The 21,905-nt window shown below is 46.9% G+C and overlaps 1 protein-coding gene across 1 annotated transcript in view; it reads right to left on the bottom strand.

The window, feature by feature from the left end:
• The window catches only part of GPSM1 (G protein signaling modulator 1), an 81,996-nt gene extending 60,698 nt beyond the window's left edge, over positions 1-21,298 (bottom strand). The window contains exon 1 of the mRNA XM_042786745.1: positions 21,152-21,298. Coding sequence (XP_042642679.1) covers positions 21,152-21,210 — 59 coding nt within the window. The 5' untranslated portion in view covers positions 21,211-21,298. The remainder of the gene's footprint in view (positions 1-21,151) is intronic.
• Positions 21,299-21,905: the final 607 nt, after the last annotated feature.

The raw sequence follows: 21,905 nt of genomic DNA, 5'->3' as shown, positions 1-21,905 counted from the left end.
CAAGTTGTAATCTAGAAATCAGAACAGTGCCGACGTGTACAGCAATGAGTCCCAGCATCAGTTCCCAACTGGAGCACTAAGAAAGTCCTGCAGCTCCTCCAAACCTTGGGTTACATACACATCTGTAAAACAGCAATTAGGGTGGCTCCAAGAGCACTTTGAGATCCTTTTGCAAAAGGTACATCAGAAAGGGCAATATATGTTTAAGAAACATCAAAAAGAACAATCTTTTTAAAAGCAGTAAGAGGCCAGATACAAACCCAATGTTTGGCCACAAATGAGTTAGGCAATCTGCACAGCATTCTGCCAGAGGAATGAGTGAGTGGCATAATGCTGGCAGATCACTCGGCCCCCATCAATGCGACAGCTGTGAATTTCAAACCCGGGACTGGATGTTGCTTCTGACACTCACACAAGGCAGAAAAGGGTGACCTTGCACCCTGTGGTGACAGGTATGAGGGAGTCTCTTTCCAATACAACACAGGGCAGGGCCACCCTCCCTCCTTTTTTAGAAGAGAACAGATCTGAAGGCAGAAAGAGCTGAGAACAGGAAGAACAGATATTGCCTTTAACAACAAGATTTCCCAGGGTCATTCATCACTGTTGAATAGCAGCTAATGACGATCGGTATCACAGATTGCCTTTTGCCTGCCTTGCCTTAAGGACAAAAATGTTCCTTTATAAAAGGTATACAGGCCAAACACAAGGACTCTTATACTTCAAACATTTTCAAGCAACACAGTAACATGGAGAAGGCAGCGAGGGTCCCAGGAGCGCTGGGGATGCAGAGAACACTGCCAAATGAGAAACAAAGCAAACGGCACAGGTGTTATCAGTGCCATTAACTGTGATCACCATGACTGCTGTCAAAACAACACTATAATTAGGACTTAGGTGATGATATAGGTCCCCAGAGGGAGAACACTAATCATACCGTGTTCAGAAGCTTGGAGCTAGTCAGACCTCCCAACACCCTGCTCTCCCCCAAATCTTTGCACCTCGCTTGCCAAATATTCCAAGAAAATAACCCTGCATGGACATCGCACTTGTCCTCCCCCTGCTAGGCTGCAAGACAACAGTACACTCTGCCTTTAGCCAAGAGCTATTCTGCAGGATCACGGGCTATGCACTGACACAAAGCTCAGGGCTGCCACAGCTTGCAGCCCAGGAGATACGGCCACAGAAGCCAGAGTAGGACACAGCAACATCCCACCTCTCGGGTCTACACCTCAGCCCCGCGTCCGCTCCAGGCAGGCAGAAAAAGAGGAGACCATACAGTGTCCAGCAATTAAAGTTGTCTTACTCCAACCCCACCTTTCACACATTCAGGACTGCCTTGTTTGGACTGTCTTGCTCACAGCACTTACCCTGCTGACCACAAACCCATCAAGCTATGCAGAAAATAATCACGTCACAAGACAGAGCTAGGAGGCAGCTGTCCACTGCCTTAAACTATTGTAAATCTCCCAGGGAAAGAGAATCTCTTCCTGCCTAAAAGGTGAAACTGCTTTAAAAAAAAAAAAAAAGAAAAAAAAAGAAAAGGAAATATATTTATAGGTATTTGATTCATATTAGTGGGGGCGATTGCAAAACTCATTCCCAATCAGAGCTGCTGTAGTTCTAAAGTCAGGAATAAAAAACAAGCTTTTAGACAGGAGATAAGGCAGAAAAAAAATCCACCAGAAACACTAACTATAGGAAAAAAAAAAAAAATTCAAATCTATTGATATGAATTAATGAAGCAACAGATTTTAGCATCTTACTTGCAATCTGATTGAATTTTATACAAAAATAAATGTAATTTCAGAGCACTGATGACGGGCAATTAAACATCTTTTCCAATCAAAAAGGGATCAAGTTTATCAGGTGCTCAGTGTAAATGTATAGTCTCTGGCTTAACTAACTAAATATACATTTAAATAATTAACTGTCAGCACATCCTTAAAGAAAGTAATCAAGATAGGAATTATTCCCCTTTAGTAAATTCCTTTCCCAGCCTTCGCACAGCTCCTGTACGTGAGAAGCAGCTGATGACTCTGAGGTCCCAGACAGCACAGCCAGGTAGGAGCTGCTCGAGGGCCCAGGGGACAGTTCCCCTGCACTGCTTGGGGACACGGCGAAGGGAGCTCATATCCCACAGGAACCAGCTCACACTTCTGTGCCAAAGCCCACGCTGCGCTTGACAAAGGGTCTGTTTTCATGGGCTTCCCTAGATGAGGAAAGCTATCTCAGATCCCCCTGATGCACAGCCCAAGTTTACTCACATTGAATTTATACCTGTTTAGCCTTGGGCCAGCCCTGCAAGCTGGACCAGACTGCTCTTCTCTGCCTGGGGCACTTACACAACACATTTCAGGCAGTTTCCCTCTGGCTACTCTGTCCCAGGCAGGGTCCTCGCTCCTCATCAAGCCAGAGGCTGGGGGCTCCCTTCATCAAATCACCAGCACACACACAGCTGCCTCTCACTTGCTCCCCAATGATGAGCTCCCATCTCCGAGAAGAAAATCTTATTACTAGCTCCTAAGTACACGTGCTTACAACTTCATACCATTAAATATCATCACATTGCCATGACACCAGACCTATCAGTCATTCAGTTCCTCCTATTCAATACTCATCCTCCCCTGCACTGCTCATACTTCACTATCATCAACACAGCCATTAGCAACCTGCTGTTTTACAGGGAGGGCACTGACAAAAATACTCAATTAGCTCACCCCCAAGACCAGTTCTTGCGCAAGGTGGCCAGCAATGCCTCTGCACCCTGCTGACAGCAATCCTGGCAGCACAGCCCCTCACTTCCCACCCACGTCACAACTCAAGCACTAATCCCTTCCTGACAAGCAGTTTCCCCACAAGGCACCATATCAAACACAGGCTGGCTGGGAAGGGTGACAAACAAATCCAGATATACATGAAATTAGCCTGACTCTGACTACTTTTGGTAGTTTGAAACCAGCACACCAGAGCTGATTTCCCTCCAGTCAGTGGAGGTCAGAACCTCAGGGCCACTTTGACCTACATGTCACCTTATTAGTGAGGGGAAGAAAACAAAACCTCTTGTTTTGTTTGGAGAGGAAAGGCCAAAAATGAAACAATGAATGATGCACTCAGTCATTCCCAGTTTCTCAATTAGTTCTAAGTGCCTGGGCCAGTTTCCTTCACATCTCCTGTAACACATGAGGTGCTTCAGAGGCAGCTCTGTGCCACCAGCACATCTGGAGGGGAGAAAGCTTCCACTCCACACACGTTCACTGGTAGTATTGAAGTGAGTCCTTTCAGTAACCCACAAACTGAAAATAATAAAATAATATACACACACACACACACACTTACTGCTGCTTGAGAAGTGTTTGTTCAAGCTGGAGCTCCAGGGAGTACCAAGATGAAGTGGTTTCCACTGCAGTCTTTCGATAAGGGCATGAAACAGAATATCCAGAGGGGGAGAACTACAGGGAGTTCTGGAAGTCGCTGAGTCTGTGCGCTGGCTCCAGATTTCCTCTTCCACTAACTGATGGCAGCATCAGTGCTCAACAGTAGTCATTTCAGTTAATTGCTATCTACCATTAGCTGCAGAGTACTTACAAGAGATTCAATTCCACTGCATATTTGCTAATAAATACCAAATGACAGTGAGGAAGACAGCTGTATTTAGTTGCATTTACCCTCTTATTAGCAGAGCTGAATAAGACCCCATTTCAATTCATAATGGCTCCAACAAGCTGCGTCATTGTCAGAAATTCAAATTCAAACTCCCTATTGCCTGCTTGAAAGCAAAAGTCATCCAGCACTCTGCTGCTTAGACAACTCCCCTGTGGCTGCACACAATTCTCCCACTTGACCAAGGGCCATGCAGAACAACCACCTCTGTCTCTCTGATCTATGGGGATGGTTAGAACTGAAGGCAGGTAGGAGTTATTTGCTGTTTTAGTAGCATTTTTGAAGCAACTTATGATACTGAACTGATATGTGTAGAAATTTTTCAACCTAAGGACAACAAAATATTTTGAGAAGGTGCAAGGGTGGCTATTACCCCGTTTTGCAAAAAGAAAGCCAAGATACAGCAAGACATAACTTGCCCACAGTGAGTCAGCTGCAGAGGATGGACAGGAATGCAGGAGCCCTGGCTCCCAGTGCCTATGCCAGGTGCTCTCTTGCAAGCACAAGCGAACCACTCAAACCAGAGCTGCTCTGCTGGGGATGAGGTGCAGCGTTCTCCACCCAGGCAAGGATGCTCACCCAGCTCATGTCACCAGCTCAACATGATGCCAAACAATTACTGAAGATCTAACCTTGGCCAAAGAAATGCCTCCAACTCCAGGACCTTAAGATACTCATGACCTCTAGAAACCTGCTCTGCACCTGAAAGGATTGGGTTCTCAATAAATGATACACTGGTAATAATTCTCTTGAATCCATGTACCAAATCCTTCCCACAATTACAGCTTAACCCATAGCAAGAACAGAGAACACAATGTAATTTTTCTGTGTCATCTGAGGAGTGAAACCTCTAAAAGGTAATGAGCACAAATTCAAGCTTTTGTGCTCTAAAATTACTCAAATATCAAAGGATCGTGATGGGATGCAATTGCCTTGCAGCATTTGAGAAAGCTCAGATGGGATTAAGGTACAAATGTGAATTTCGTCTCATCCTGGTTAACAGTTTCACTTGATGCCCAGTTTCAAAGCACTTAAATTATAAGATGCAAATACTTATAGGGTCTAAGGAAATTATGATTAAGAAGATACCAATTTGAAAATTCATTCATTAAAACATGTTCTGACTCCCAAATTAAAAAAAAAAAAAAAAATTAAAAATCCACTGAACACATGAACTGATCAAGATGCTTCTGAAGGGGGACTGTGCAGGAGAACTCACTTTCAAGAAGAGTGATAATGAAACCTTCCGAAGAGCCTGGAGTATAATCTCTTTGCATGGCTCATCAGCAGGGTATAAACCCAATCACCACTACCAGCAGCCATCTGAGCTAAAGGAAAATAAGTGTAGAGGCCAGCAGCACTAGCTTGCCAAATGCTAGTGGACTAATGATGCTCACATCTGAGGATGTTCCTTCCTTCCCAGGCGGCACAAAGGAGGATGTTCAATCTGTGCTGTCAGTAGTTTGTCTCACCCCCATAGCTGCAGACCACAAAGGTAACAGCTCTAACATCTGAAATCTGCCATGCAGAGCACCAAGCAAACCAGCACCTGCAACAGGATGGATTTTTAGGCATTCATATTTTGTCTCTGAGGATGCTTGAAACTAACTCGGAACAATGAGGGAAACTTCCTGAGTTTTCCAAGAGCATTTTGCTTTCATATTCAATGATAGTGCCTTCAGTGAAATTAATCCATCACACTGCACTGAAACAACACTCTTGGGATGATTTCACCAGAAGTGAAGTGCCATTTCCTTCAGTCACTTCCAGAAACCAGAGGGCAAGAGAGGACATGCAGTCTGAATGGCTTTTCATTATATCATTACTTTGGCAATTAGGTCAACACATCCTCTCATTAAAATATATGCTATGATTTAAATCAACATACTGCTCCTGCTACAAAATACATTGGGTTACAATTGCAACAGACATTAGAAAAATAAATAGTAGGCTTATCAACAGCTATACAGTGAAAACAGCTGACTTATTTATTAATTAATCATTTTATTTACACAATTCAACTTCTATTACCCACCAACATACATTCATGACAAACTTGTTACTGCAAACGGTTGGATTCTGGTTTGGGGGAATTATCTTTCCAAATTCAGAAGCACTCTAAATGAGATGAGAGATGTCCAGACTCAGACACCTCCTCTCTACAACTGCCCAGACCCCAGCCCAGCTGCAAACCCAGAATGAAAGGGGAGTGCCTGGCTCCTCCTGTCCCCCTCCTCACAGTTGAGGACAAGTCCTCACAGACCACAGTGGAGCTACAACACAGCGGTGCCCGCTCGGGTTAGATGAAGTGAGCGTGCAGCCCAGGACTCAAGCTATGAGAGCACTTTGACTGCAAGGCATCGCAGCCTCCCCCTAATTCCTACCCCAGGATCCTGCCACCCCCCCCAGCTGCCGGCAAGGTCAAGCTCAGCTCCACAAATGCCACCCAGCACAATTGTTCCAGTTGTACTGTGTAATTGCACAGGCTAAGGGGCCTTATGAGATTTCCTTTCCTGCACATCTAGACTGTTTTTCTGAAGCCAAGTGAAAGCAAGTCTTGTCTTCCCAAAAAGACAGAGGCCACAGGCCCAAGTCTTTTCTCAGTTCAAACTGCCTGGAAACCCCTCCAACTGCAGCCCCCGCTTCTCCTTCCTCTCTCAACCTGCCAATTGCTCCTGCCTTGGAGCATGGACTTGCAGTAGGAAAACAACTGCATATTGAAAAGATGCTGCCAAGTCTCACAACACTAAGCATGATATTATGCTTAACCCCAGCCAGACAAAGGAAGCCTCCTCTGCCTGTCCCCACCTGTCCCAGGCCCTTGCCCATGTCCCCTCCACGTGCACAGCCTCATCCCAAACCTCCCCTGCATCTGCTCAGCACCAGCAGTCGGAGAAGCTGCACACACTCCCTTGCACACTGCCTCTTCCCTATCCACATGCCCACGCAAACCACTGATCCACGCTCAGAGCACAGCAGACGGACTGTTGTCAGGATGCAGGGTAAAAGGCAATGATGACAAAGTTCACACCACAGTTTTTCCACTGACTCCCCAGCAACCAAACAGCCAATTTTGTTCTGTTCCCTTCCTGCCTCATCTGCTTCCCCTCAGCCCCAGGCCAAGTATTTAAAAGCAAGAGAGGCCTTTGGGATCTATCTGAAAACACACGCCCCAGGATCTCACGCTCCTGGGCCATCCAATCTTTGAGCCACGAAGATGCTGAGCAATTGCAGCTCACCAAGAGACTGCTCAGGATGCTCTGCACCAACACTCACACTTCAAAGGGATTTGGATGTGATCTTAGCGACAGAAACAGCATGAACCTGGCCCTTCCTTACTTTCCACAGAACTCATTGAAAAGCAATTAGCAGGAACAAGTGATCAAGTCCAGCAAATCCAAACAAGCAGTGACTCCTGTTTCAAGCTTCCACTCGGTAAAGCCAGAGCACACCAGTGAAAGACCATCATAGTTCCTCCCTCGGTGATTACAGTCCTCTGTGCTCCAACCACAGAAAGCCACAACAGAAAACAGCCAGGGTGGTTCTCCGAGGTTACAAAGAGCAGGTGGGCAGAGCTTGCGTCCAGGCTGGAAGCAATGCCAGACACTAGGACAGATTTTCATTGGCAAAGCTGTAGCAGAGCAGACTGCACCAATTCTACATTGTTGTTCTGCAGCTGTCTCATGTTCCAAGGGCTGTTAAAAGCATTGTAATGTTCTCCCTGAAAATTTCAGGGGTGCTAAAAATCGGAAATCAGCCCAGACACACTTGTATATTTAAAAGGCTGCCTTAGCAAACGGTGTGAGAGCTCAGGTGCAGGATGCTCCTGTTCTCCCTGGCTGTTGCACAGCCACAGGGCACTCCTCTGGATTTTGTAAAGATAATATTCCACATCTGTCTGAAAAAATAGGAAACAGAGGGTCCCCAAGAGCTCAGATATCAGCCATGGGTCCTCTGCAGCCCTTGCCACCATCTCTAGATACAGTCTCTGCAGCTCCTCTGTGCAAACCCAGACTCAGCAGAACAGCAGCAAAAGTGCTGTTGGGTTCTTCATGGCACTATGGAAAAAAAAAAATCTGGGTGTGCCATCAGATTAATCCACAAACCTATAAATCAAAGTGTGGCAGGATGCCCAGGCAGCCAGGCCATTGCCTCACAGCAACGCCGCTCGCATGCAAGGTGAGAATTATGCGCTGCTTTGCTAAGCCGAGAACAGACCCACTGTCTAGCACTGTGCGGCACAGTCTGTGGTGGGTGTCTGCTGCCTCTGTGGGGAACCCTGGAGCTCCAGCATCCTGCAAGCTGGTTTCACTTCTTCCAGAGGATTGCGTGGCTTAGTCCTCCACCACATTTTCCCAAATTTTTAGCACTTCTGTCCTAGTATAGCTTCACGGATAACATCTACCCTGGAAACGCTTGGCACCGCTGCATGGCACGTCTCTACAAATCAAGTGCTGAGGCAAGTCTCCTCCCCGACACAGAACCACATCAGGTTTTGCTCCGACACCGTGGTATTAGTGCGACTCAATCATGTGTGCAAATAGCAGGCAAGCATATATCGTTTTATGAGTTTGCCACAGATATCAAAGAATGGTACATCTTTGCATCTGGGAAACGGACTCTGGTCCTGGTTCTTCCATAGGAGGAATTTGTATAAACATTTTGTTTCTTGGAAAGGCAAGAATGCTAATACTCTCCCTAATAATTTTCTCACTGCTATCACAAAATCATGAGTTAGACCATATAATGATTTGCTTTAAGCAAATTGCAAAAGTTATTATGAAAAAAAATAACAAAATTATGTTCTTTTATAGGTTTTTTGGAATTGAGCCTTTGGTAAGGGGAATAAAAGGATGAAGCATCAGATTTTTAAGCTCTTCAATGCCAAAAAGCCTCCTCTGTTTTCCTCACAAAGTAGGGTAAAAGCCTGGAGCACATCCAACTCCCACAAAATAGCCTAAGAATCCCTCCAAACCTCGGCACTTCTCTCTCTCATCTGATACGACAGATACTGTTATGCCACATCAGACACTCTCCCATCCCCAAGGCACCAGGTGAAGCTTCCAGTCCGGTTGAGAGCAGGAACAGATCCTCAGCTTACTGGGATGTCCTGTCTTCGCTGTACACAGCAGCAACCAGCCACTATATTGGGCTAGAGGCAGAACCCAATAACCTTTGGAAAGGGGACACCCTTTCCAAATCAAGCAGCAAGCTTCCTAAGGCCAAGTCCTCCATGGCTTTAACTTCTGATTCCTTTTTTTTTTTTTTTCCCCTGCCCCCCATGCTCCATATTTCTTTCTCACCCTCACCTTCCCTCCTGCTGCACAGTCCCCCTTGGCATAGCAAATATTTGTTACCATGCACGTAGAGATGGTGAAGCCAAAAGTTTGTTGTATCATGTATTACCTGCCTGACGGAAATGCACAGTTAAGGAGACAGAACAAGCAGGAATGGAGAGTGGAAATCTCTCCATAGACCTATTTTAGGTTTAGGTTAGCTCCTCATTGCAACCTCAGAGGTATTGCAATGGCTTTATATGAACACAGGCTGCTCTGTAGCACTGAAATAATTCACTGCTCCCCTCCTCCCTTACACTGGTGAAAGAAGGGAGGATATAGCATCAGAACTACACACATGCCCAAATCAAGGGAGTTCATTTATCCTGACTACTAAATAATGCATGTCGTCAGAAAAAAAAAAAAAAAAAAAAAATCTCTGTTCCTGCATAGAGACATCATCATCTAGCAGTGAAAGACAGACATGGCACGACAGCAGGCTGCATGGAGAAACGCACTTCAGGAGCGCAGGCAGCAGCGACAGGGAGGATGAGACAGGTGACAAGACAGCTCCTTACCTTGACCTGTAAGGGTGGTGAGCTGTGGAAGCTGCTGACATGCAGGAATGACACTGCTTCCACACAGATTTCGTGTGCTGGAGAAGCCTGCCTGTTAATCCAGGGCGTTATGGAGTGGCTGCATTTGTGCTGTGCAAACAGCCTCTATGAGCCTTTCAGGAGCAGTTACATCCTCCAACACACATGGCTTTAATCGGGAATTCTTTTTTTTTTTAATTTTAATTCCAGTCACATGTTTTGAGCTGTTACTTTTCTCTCCTCTGTGTGTGTATATAGATATATTTTTACGTCTCCTCTGTGTGCCATGTTAGCCTCAGGCAACCAGCTCTGAGAGAGCCGTCAGCCTTGACAAATGACTCAGTTCTCATTTAGAGTCAGGTCTGTAAAGCCTCTCCTTCATTCCCTTCCTAAGTCTGCTGTTAGCACAGCCACCTCAGCTCTGGGCAGGTGAACTCTGCCTTCTGCACATGGGCCCAGAGCTTCACCGAGCACAGCTGGAGTCTGACCCTGCTTCAGCAAACCTGAAAGGACTCCCTGAAATCCCACTGGCCAGACCCTCACGCAGGGTCCTCAAGAATGAGATATTTCCACCACAAGAGAATGTCGTTTTATTCAGCAGGGCAGGGAGCCAAGGGCAGGGCACACAAGTTTTTTCTTCTCACTTCTCATCCTTGTGTCACTGCATCTTCGGGTTTAAAACAGGGGCAGGGTGAGTTCTGGATGCTGGTGCCAGGACTGGTCCAGTCAGAGAGCACAGACCACGTAACAGAGGATGCCTGCTCGCTGGTGAGCTGACATGCTCATCAGCCACGCGGCAGGACAGAGCCACAGCATGTGGCCCTGGTGCTCCTTCCTCCGGACATATGACCCGGCAGAACACCTCTGCTGGAAGCCAGTGTCTCGGGTGCCCGTGCAGCTTTCACAGGCTTTCTTTTTCCGCTGCTGATTTCTCACACAACTCTGCAAAATGCTCACTCAATGGCATGACTGATGACAACTTTCTGCCAAAAACACTGATGCCAAAGAATGGCTTTATTGAAGAAAATATAGGTTTTGCAAAGTTTTCATTTTCTTCCAGAACAGCAGAGGAAAAAGTGGGTATTTTCACATTGTTAACTCCTTCAACACCTGAACATGTTGTCAAAGCTCCCTCCAGAACACCGTCTCCTTGCAGAGCCTGTGGTATCTGCTGGCACACTTTTGTTGTTTGCAGTCCCAGCAGTGCACGTGAAAGGGATGAACGCAGATAACGTGACAGCCTGCCTTTCTCCAGGGCCTTTACCAAGGAAAGCACCAAACCACAGACTTCAATCAACCAACTATCTCATGCTTGCTGGTTCCTGGATTACAGCCCTGATGGAAGCAATTGATACAAGAGTTGGCCATGGGCTGCAGCCTTAAAATTCTGGGCACGTCACAGTGAACTTGTATGTTTTAATATTTAGACCAGTGCAGGAGCTCAGACACTCAGCTGAACTCAGAGGCCAAGAAATGCCTCAAGGCAAACATGGAGTCTCAGGATTACAGGACGTTCATCTGCATTTATATGTATGTAAGTCTCTGTTCACTCACCAAGAGACATTGGCCCATGGGTTTCCCAAGCAAGCCAGTCCTCATTGAAATCTGAAGGGCTTATTTGTCAGAAAGGAAAGAGAAATGCACATTGCTTATGATGCTAGATATTTTAATTTGTTTAGTTGCTGATGGTTTATATTCCTGATTTCATGCTTCCGAAAGCTTGGCCAGTAAACAAGTCAAATCAGATCATCTCTGTGTTTTGCAGCAAGATACAGTTCCCAATGCCATTTTCTCAATTCAAATCTCCACAGACAGTTGCTAAAAAAGGGGCTGTTTTCAGATGCAGTATCAGCTGTGATATGATAACTTTATAAGAGCACAGCTGGAGAACAGTAATGACAGGACCCTCCCCAAAGCACTGTCATTCACTGCCCATCCCAAAAGCTTCCTGCCCAACTGTAAGAATTGAGATGCCTGTTTTTCTCTCCATCTTTCACCACACCCCAAAGACAACCACCCCTCAAGCCAGGGCACCCAGGAACTCCACTCAGTTCTTGTGTGATTGAACGTGTAAGCAATTTTCCAACAGGAAACATTTTTCTCTGTGTCCCTCAAAGCCTCAGAGGAAGATAACTATGTAGAGACACAAGTGCCTGAGTACTCTAACAACTCAGGGCCATTCTCCTCCTTTCTTCAAGCCAATACCTGGATTTGGGCTCCTCATGGTGACCAGACCCCACGGCCACCCAGGCTGCTCCTTTTCCTCTCCCAGGGCCTGTGGTTTTCAGTATTCCCACCACATTTACGAGGCACACCTTGTAAATGGGCAAAGTCTGGTATTTAATTCACCAGCTGGTAACTTCCTTCTGAACATTTTGCTCCCTCTCATATTATGCAGAACAGAAGAACCATTGTAATATCATGCAATGCAAGTGCTGCACTGCCCTGTACAGTTCAGCAAAAGACAAAACCAAGGTCTCCAATTCACAATTGACCTCACTGTAAGGAAGTGCTGAAGGGAAGGAGTGGGAGTCAGGACATTCAGCTCCCAGCTTTGCCACCGATATTCTCTTTCACCTTGAAGCCTATACAATTTCTCACCCTTGAAAACAGCAACAATATTTCCCAGAAATGCTGCAATAAAATACTGATGTTTACCAAGCACTCTGAAACTCTGGAACGGATATAACCTTTCCAGGATCCACTCAGTCTGGCACAGCAGCACGAGACACTAGACAGTATCATAATACAAACCAGGAATAACAGTAATTAACAAGTAGCCCCAGAGAGACGAATATTAATGGGTACTTTCCAGCTCTCCTCAGGCATGAATGGATTCTCCGCAGATGGAGTGCACAAAGAACAACCTCAACTCTGCAGTGTGGATCACAGGAGAAACTTGCCCCACAGCTAACGTGTACTCAAGCAGCTCCAAGCCAGAGCTGAGGAAATTGTGGCAATTTACACCAAAGTGCCCAAGGGAGGTACCACCAGCCAAGCCCCTGCATGGTATATGGAGCGAATGTTCAGAAAAGGCACCACAGAGCAAATATAGGCCCTGTGGCCTGCAAAATCTTAGGGGAATCAAGAAAGTCATGGAAACACATGACTCAAAGTCATTTGATACAGCAAACCCCTCCGTTCTACCTGTAAATATGCACAGGGATCTTTTAATTAAGACATGGAAAAACTCCACCACATACACATGGACCACTTGCCTGTCCCAGCAGCACGCTGGAGCTTCTCCTGGGGAACTCTACACAGTTATTCATTATTTGCGTTGCCACAAAACTTGCAAGCCTCGTGGCAAAGCTGGTTTCACTGTGCTGAGTCTGATGCAATCCCATAGCAGAAGTCATCTCTCCAAAAGGCTAGACAGGGCAGGCGAGCACAAGTGAGGCTGCAAATCAAATAACTTGCCCCAGGTCTCATCGTGGATCATCAGCCAGACTTGTGTCCACAGCAAGCTCTGCACAGTGTCCAGGAAAGGGGCTCAGAGGGGCAATTCTTTGCTTTTGCATGAGCCATCTCTGTCTGCTCCTGGCAGCCAGAGCGCGGGAGGGAAGCGGAGCTGGATCCCCAGGGCAGGAAAGGAGCTCTGTCGCACAGCACGTGTTCAAAGCGGCTTCCGAGGAATATCACACAGCCCTTATTTTCTGCAGCTCAGAAAGCAAACTGCATGCATCAACTGATGGCACTAAGTTTTATCCATACGTTTTTAAAAGCAGCTTCCAAGACAAAATATCTGCTCTCAGATGGAGCCAGGGCACAACAGGAAATTGCTTCTGAGTTATATTATACTAATAACATAGGTGTTTTCCCCATTTTAAATCCATTTTCTTTACCTTTCTCCTGAAGCATCTGGAGGAAAGATGCATTAATCCCAAACTCCCAGAGAAAAGCCTGACTGCTCCAGAGAGTGTAAATGCAAAGGGTAACAGAAAAGCATGAGGGGAGACAAGAGAATCCAATATCCTTCATTCAAAATTCCTTCAGGTTTCGCAGCTGCACAGAGCTACTGACTCACAGCAGCAGATGAAGCTTCTTTGGATACATCATTTCTAATCTCAGAGTCAGAAAGGAAAGGCCTGTTGGGCAAAATCCTCTTGTCAAAAGAAAACTGGGAATAGCAAAAGATTTTTAAGATGTTTATTTCTACCCTGAAGGTAGCAATCAGATAGTAGTGCTGCCTTCCAAGTAATTCATTCAGGGTTTGTGTTGCTGCTCCAATGTCTTGGGCCTTGCAGAGAAGTCTTTTTATTGCTTTCACTGAAATAAGGAAGAGCAATCAGATATTAATGAGATACTTCAGCACATGCTTGCTTCCCCCTTTCCCAGGCTTCCATGGGCCAGGGATCAGTCAGGCACTTGCAAGATCCGGCCATTACGCTGGTTTGGGATTTGGCTACCCGCTTGGAGGGCTCTCAGCCCAGTGCCTCAGATTCACTTCTAAAAAGAGCCTGTATTTGCTCCACTCCTGGTGGAAGAGCAGAGGCCACAGCTATTGCCCCTACCAGCCCTGTCATTTTATCCCAGGAGAAGTTAGTTAAGTCAGTTAAGTACAGGGTTATGCTGCAAATTGCTCATTTAATATCGCTCTTGAAACTGCACTGTAATGATAAATTTTTACTTCCTTCCCTAGGTAGTTGCATAACACTGCTGGACACTGTTTAGAGAGCTGCTACGCTCCAAGCTGGAGGCAACTGGTGCCCCTTTCCCCTTCTCTTCACCAAGGACTGGCAGGACTGTTACCTTTCTGGTTGTGGGGTTTGGTTTAGTATTTTTCCACACTATCAGCTTACAACACTAAACAACAGATAGATGTGACTCAGAATGCAAGTAGTCTTCCAGCAAGATTATTCCTAGTTTCTTCAACTTTCAGTGGGGAAAAAAATAATGTCCCATTTAAGCCAGTTAAAACATCAGATCTGTCAAATAACATTTAATTAAAAGTATCTTTAAGGAGGGAGCAGCTCAGTTGATGGAAGGCTTTCCCGCTGACAATATAAATAGCCCAGGCTCAGAATTCAACAGCCCCACTTTGTGGTCAGGCTACACAGCCTGCATGCCTAGATGCAGGAGGAATTTTTTTCATGGCTTTGGTTGGCATGTGCTTTTATAACAGGGAAGTGGCTTTGAATTCTGGAAGCTGGGCTGGCTGATCAAAGCAATACACAGAGCAGAACTGGAAGAGGAGAAAAGTAGGTACACTTGAGCAGCAGCTTGGAGATAAAATTGCTCTTAAAGCAGAACAGCATCAAGAGTTAAATAAGTTGCTGGTGGCTTCTTGCAGCATAAGACCTCAGAGTTCAAACCTGTTCAAGTAAGGCTGAACGCAAGCCTGGATATCAACTGAAATGCAAAAATACGAGACAGCATAAAAGCAACCACAACAGCACAAGAAATACAGCTTATATTCTCTGGTGATGGAAGGCCTGATCTGTTGGAGCGGAAGCAAGACAGCACAGAGTAGAAGCAGGGCTGGAACACGAGAGTATGGGGAGGTGAGGCTTGAGACATACAAGTATCAGCTCTAGGGAGATCACAAACTGCACAAGATTATGGTGCAGTAACAAAGTTGTGTCCTGGAGCCACATTAAAACATCGTGGATGCAGGGAGCCATAAGACAAGCTAGTAAGTCACCAGTTGTGCAGGGGACTCAGGGCACAAGCCAGGGTCATCCCACCATGATTTTGCTCATCCTCAAGTCACACACCAAGGCAAGGCTTTCCCCTGTGGTTTATGTAATGTCTCAGGAATAAATCTATTGTCTGGGACACTCATCGCTGAACAGGAGGGGGAGAATGCCAACTGAGCTATGCAGCCCATTCCCATCTCCTTCACCCAGGTATTTCTAGGCCCCCGTCACCTCCCAAGTCTCTGCTATCATCACCAGAGAGATCTTGGTTCATCTGCATTCGGCTGAAGAGAGGAATAGCCACAAAGGAATTTTAAAATCACCCTTCTATAACAGAACAATTTTTTAGCCTTCATAAAGAGTTTTCATCCTTTGGTATAATAGGCCCTGCTCCCCTAACTTACTTTGAAAATAAAAGGCAGATTCCTAATTAGTTACATCCACCAGGAAAACAGAAATTAATTACACACAAGATTTTCATGTAGCATAAGCAAGTCATGCTGCAGACACCAGCCAAAGATCTGACAAGACCTGGGTGCAGAAGGAGCCAGAATGTGACCCACCACCCAAGGAAGCAACTAAATTGCAGCACCTGGTCACCGTGGTCCAGTGGTAAGAGCTCCTTGTTACCATCACAAACCCCAAGGACTTTCTCTGTCCTTAAGACTGCTCCAGCCAGGCACCCACCAACCTCCTGGCTATGGGAACCCTTTCCAGACGGTGTCCTTTCTCCCTTGTTAACCATGAACTCTTTCAGATCCTTTCCCAGGAGGGATGCATCCAATGACTAATGTAACAGCTAGCAAAAGGCACCTCGGGAGCTAGTCACAGAGCACCGGGTAGCACAGCTCACTTGTGCTTCAGATGTCATCCCAGCCAGGAAGGGTCAAAGGCTGCCTCACTTCCAGACCCAGCTCTCTACTCAGGCCCTGGGGTGACCAAATAGAGCGTTAATGTTCAAGGGTTGCCCTCAGGCCACACACGAGTCACAAGCTTATTTGACTTCAGTTGACACAGTAGCAAACAACGTATAACCCACAAACATGTGGCCAATGAACAAAGTTCTCTTTCTAGTCAGCTTGGCACAAATGCCTCATACAATGTGAAGTATTTTGGGATAAAGAATCCAGAGAGACAGCTCTCACCCCAGGAGCACGAGGCACAACAAGCAGGAGGTCTGGCATAACTTGAGTCAATGAATTGCAAGTCAGCACAAGATAAAAAGCAGTGTATCACCTCAACTTGATTTAGATGTGCACATTCAAGTCAAATTAATGCCCTGAAGATGGCAATTGTTTGTATTGCAGCAGCACCTAGAGGTCAGAAGTAAGATGAAGATCATGCTGTGCTAGGCACTGTACAGGTACAAGGTACAGGCCCTACCCCTTTAACATCAGAAACCCAAGGCAGAAGGGAACAAGAGCTTCTCTCCCTGCATCCCACAAGGTGAAAACACAAAAGAGTCAAAAAGGATGGACAAGGTCCTGGGGAAACCTGCAACAAAGCCAGACACCGATTCCCAGTCCAAGGTCTGACCAGCAAGGGCCCCTCTCCCCGCTGCGGTGAAAACTGAACATTCTGCTTGGCTCCGCTTTGGGATGACCACATTACTTGCAAATGCTGAAACTACGAGTTGTTCAAAATGTCCCAAAACAGATGTCAACAAAACCAATGCTGCATACTAAGCTATCATATAATTTTTTTTGCTCAGGCCACCTATTATGCAGCACAGCTATTTTAGAAATGTTTGTCCCGTTTTTCACATCCTTCTGCCTAATGGAGACTGACTGCATAGGCCTACAAAAGTAAAATTGTAGTCTTTTAGAAACCTCTAAAACAGCATTCTTAAATGTAATAAGCAACTTCAAGTTTGATCTATGGAATAGAGAGACAAAAAAAGGTCATTCCCAGCTTTCTGGCAGTGCAGAATACCACTGTGTTGTGATGCCAACTAGCCCCCGCTTTGCAAACCTCCCCATCCAGGACCAACCACCTTCAGTCACAGCACTCAACGCTATCGTTTTCATCAGGAAAATCCTTGCCTGGAGACAAGAAGAGGACAGCTGTGGCAATTTGGAACATCAGGATGGGAAAACAGGAAATTTGCCTGGAAGTCAAAGACAAAGCCAGCGGGTAAAATAGTCTGCAAGCTCAAACAGGTTAAAATCACATAAACTTATTTTCTACGTAGGTCCTGCTTACATAATGTGTCATCTGCACCAACTCCAAGTACTTCTATAAGGCAAAGACGTACAAGTAGTCAATTCCCATCCATCCATCAAGAGCTATCCTCAGCACCAGCACCCCAGCCAGCCCTGCGAGCTCCCCGCTCGGATGCACACACAGCCAGACCGCCAGCGGAGCAGCCCCAGGTGTGCTCCCTTCTCCTGAACACTGCCACCACCCCTCAGCTCCTTCCAGGGTCTGCAATAGCTGCTACCGCAGTAGTTCAGAGATATCTCTAACAAGTTTGAAGGGACTCCCCTTCACCCAAGCCCCTTCCCTGTCCCACAGAACAAGCTATTCATACTCTTCCTCTGCCATCCTCCTGTGAGCCAACAATTCTCTAACCCTCATGCTCAGAGGATCTGTAGAAAGGCACAAAGCTCTTTGTCACCAGACTGCTGCTCAAGTCCAGCCCAAGTTAATACAGAGCCCGTAGCTGTCAGCAGAAGGCTTATTCACTTGATTTGTCAGTAAAATTCTTAATGAACATCAGAACTAGCACTGCTGAGGTGGTGCTAATTTTCACCTCTGAGGAAGATAAATATTTACTGTCTTTCGAAGAAGTGGTATTTAACTGTATCTCAAAATAAAGCAATATGTAACTTTTTATTCTCTTTTCCTTTTGAATGAACAAAAGGCAACACTGCTTTTAGCATTTTAAAGAGTCCAGACTTGGTTTTGAAAGTTTACAAGTACTAGCAGCTGGAAAATAATCAGACTATTTCACAGTGTTATGATCCCTTGGATACATGCAAAACGAACACGAACCATTCCAGAGGGAGGTCCACTCCAACTGTGGACTTTCTTCCCCATTTGCTTTGCAAACATTGGTTTATTCTGCCTTAACTCAGGTGCTGAGTTGCACTCTCACTGCCTTCCACATCAGAAGGCCAACAATTCTTCCATCTCAGTTTTCCCATCAGATCAGGCAAAAGTTGCCTTCTCTAGGAAGAGCTGTAGTGCTCAGAGCGCGCTCTAATTGCCCAATGTGCATTCAGGTCAGGTACCCACCGCAGTGACACTAATGAGCGAGATGGAGACTGTTTATGACACAATCAAGAGAAGTTAGTAAACATTACAAAAGCCAACAGTTCAATTGAAAATATGTAACACTGCAAGAGAACACAGAGCAAGGGAAGGGAAAGGGAGGCCCAGGGGGGAGGAGCAAGACATACTTTTATCTGAGTTTCCATGTCAGATTTATACATTTCTAGTCTGATTGCAGCATTATCTAACATTCTTTCTGTGTGTGATCAATAATGTCTCCATGATGTCAATGCAGTACAGTGATGGTTTCCCCAGAACGTGCCCATGCCTCACACCTGGACTCAGAAATCTCCAACATGGCCTTTTAAAAGCAAATGGCCAAACCCAGTGGAGCTCTCTGGACACCAGTAGACTTTTCCTCAGCATGAGCTTGACACACACGTGCTCAGGAACCACAGGCCAAGGGAATAATTTTGTGGGCTTGGTGCTTCCTTCGCGCTCAAGGTCAGCCAGCCAGCGCAAAAAAGTGAGACTGTACCTGCAGCAGCGGAGAAGAGAAGGACACCTGCTGCAAGCAGGTATTTCACAGCGCTCTCAGCCTGTATTCTGTCCTGCAAAGTCCTCAGAAGTTACATGCGGCTGAAGTGGATGCAGTTAAATTAGTACCTGATCAAAACCCTGTGGAAGGTAAAGCACTAGCTCAGGCTCATGTAATACTTGCTCAACTCAAGTTTGCAGAGCACTGTCACAGAGCTCGATGTTTCCAGCAAGCCCCACCAGAGATCCCATGTTCAATACCAGGAGCTGGCCGCCGTGGCCAACCCTGTAGAAAGTCACAACTGCTCAACTGCTTCCAAAGTCCTGTATTTCCAACAAGTCTCCCTCAAGACTAACAGTTCTGATGTGGCAACAGCAATGAAATAAATGGCATCAGAAAGGTTAGCAAGAGCAGACATAGAGCTGCACAGGACCTGTTTTGCAAAAACACGTACAGTATATTATTGCTGTAGCAGAGATACTCCCGGCTTTGGTCTCTGTAAATAGAAAAGTTTGGCCCAGTCAGCACACAGATTGTCTGCTGTGAGCACAACAACAGAACAGATGCCTTTGTTTAGGATGGGCTGAATTTAGGGAAATACCAAGGGATGTAGTAAAATTAACAAACATTTTCATTTCTTTGTGGCACTCTTCCTTCCACCCCATCCCTCTTCCTAAAAGGAATATAGCTCTTCCAGCCCCCCACATATGGGGTCTGGCACTCCCTGCCTGCACAGGCACCTTCTGCAGTTCTTAGACCTGAGTTACCACTCCCAGCCAAAAAAAAAAAAAAAAAACCCCACACTGAGAAAGGTTTTGATACCAGCCGTTACAGCTTTACCACCCGAACAGTCCCCTGAGGTTCCACCTATCACCCCAAATATGCCTATGAATGGAGTTTAGAGTCATTTACTTCAGGCTAGAAGTTTCTACACTTTGATACAAGTGAAGTTAAGGAAGAAACTCTAAGCTACAACTCCAGTTAGCAGTGCAGTAAAGACAGAGAGGCTCCATCAACATGCACTTTCGAGGCCTGCAGAGCAAGCCTGAAGAGCACTGCAGGGAATTTCAACACCACATGCCCTGTCAGAGCCACCCAGACTAAGCCTCAGGAGAGGTGCTTCCCTATTTCTCTCATATTCGCTCTTGACTAAACAGCTGGTAGCAGAGTTTACTGTGCTGGACAGGCACATATCAGCGGTATGCAGCCCCTCACTAGGATTTCCTTCACAAAAATGACTGGTCTATTCCCCAAAAAGTTTTCAAGAAAAACAAAAGAGAACAAAAGAAAAAGATGCAGCCTGATTAAAAGTCAGTGTGGGTCTGCAGCTCTAGCTCCACCAGAGTAGGCAGACCAATAGTTTTAGCTCTGCATTCTCTTTTCATTTTCTCAGGAGTTGCTGTAAAACACAAGAGAACCAAGAAGCACCTGCTATCCTAAGGAACCAATACTCATTAAACTAGATAACCCACTAGCTGCTAATTATTGCAAAGCATGCAAAGAGAATTGATGAACTACTGCTATACTGCATATACTTCAAGCATTTTATTTTTTTCCCCTTTAGTCCAGATACTGCATTACCTCCACACTTCTAACTGTTAGAAGAAAAATAAAACACAACGAGGATGAACATCATAAACAATTCTCTAAGCATCGCCATAAGGCCTCAAATTGACTCCAGTTTAGACTTTTTTTTCATCTAAATTAAAAGAATGGGTGAGATATGGTATTTTCATGAATGCCAGACAGCCTGAAGCTATTTTTTTCCAGCCTGGTGTGAATTTCTGTAGCGCCCAATTTTAACGCTGAGACTTAAAGTCTCTGCAGTGAGATCAAGAGCCTCCCATGCAAACGCCCAGCACAGACCAGGTTTCAGCATCAGCCTCCTTCACTGAAGGAGCCGATCACTTCGGGTTAGTGCCAAGGAAAACCACAGTTTCCCTCTCAGCAACCTCAGCACCCACCATCCCATACACGAAGCAAGAGCTGCCCCATGGAGGAAACACCACGTCCTTGCCCTCCGTCTTCTCTCACTCTACTCTTGCTGGGTCCCCAGGCGGAGCAACAGCTCCTCACTTCCCAGGGATGGGCGCTCCCGCTCCTCCCCTCCCCAGAAAACCCGCGGCCGCCCTCCCGGCTGGGGGCCCGCGGGGGCTCGGCGGGGCGCGCAGCTCCGGGGCCAGCCGGGAGGGTGCGGGGCTCCCCCCACCCCGCCCCGGCCCCGCTCACCTCGAGTAGAGCCGGCGGGCGGCGGAGCCCGGGCTGTCCCCGCCGGGCACACACGCCATGGGCGCCGGCCCCGCCGAGCCGCCCGCTGCGGCGGAGGCAGGCGCGGCTGCAGCCCGGTACCGGGCAGCGGAGTATGGCAGCGGCGGGAAGTGATGCACCGAGCAAAGAAACTCGCGGGCAGGCCCCTCCTCCGGCTGATGTCAGCCCCGCGGCGGGCAGCGGCCCTTCCTCCTCCTCCTCCTCCTCCTCCGCCCGGCCCGCCGTGCTCGGCGCTGCCGCCCGCCCCGCGGCCGGGAGCGGGGCCGAGCCCCCGGGCAGGGCACCCCGCTGCCCCCAACCCCGACCCTGGGCGGGGGAGCATCGCGGCAGCCCGGGCAGGAGGGCGGGCTGCAGGTCGTGTTGTCCCCTGGGTCTCACATCAGCCCCTTCAGAGCTACCACAGCCGGGAAAGGCAGAGCCACAGCAGTCCCATACACACACAGCAAGGTGCGAACACCACACCTGCACGTTAACGCAAAAGGACGGTGGCATAGCGTTGATAATTTCTGACCCACACCATGTGCAACCACTTAATTCCTTGACAAGAAGTCTCTAGTTTTGCTTAGCCTAAGTCCTTTTGTCCTCCAAAGTAAATGCCCACACCTGGAGGCAGCTGGGATGAGCAGCAGTGAGCAGGACCTGGCACAGCTGCGTCCCCTTTACATGGGTCAGGGGGGCTATGCCACAGAGGCCCACGCCCTCCTAATGAGTCTGC

The sequence above is a fragment of the Tyto alba genome, unplaced genomic scaffold, assembly GCF_018691265.1.
Source record: "Tyto alba isolate M040663 unplaced genomic scaffold, T.alba_DEE_v4.0 Super-Scaffold_11, whole genome shotgun sequence".
NCBI classification, from domain to species: domain Eukaryota; kingdom Metazoa; phylum Chordata; class Aves; order Strigiformes; family Tytonidae; genus Tyto; species Tyto alba.
The sequence above is the reverse complement of the archived record's forward strand: the minus strand, read 5'-3'. Positions and strand labels throughout refer to the sequence as shown.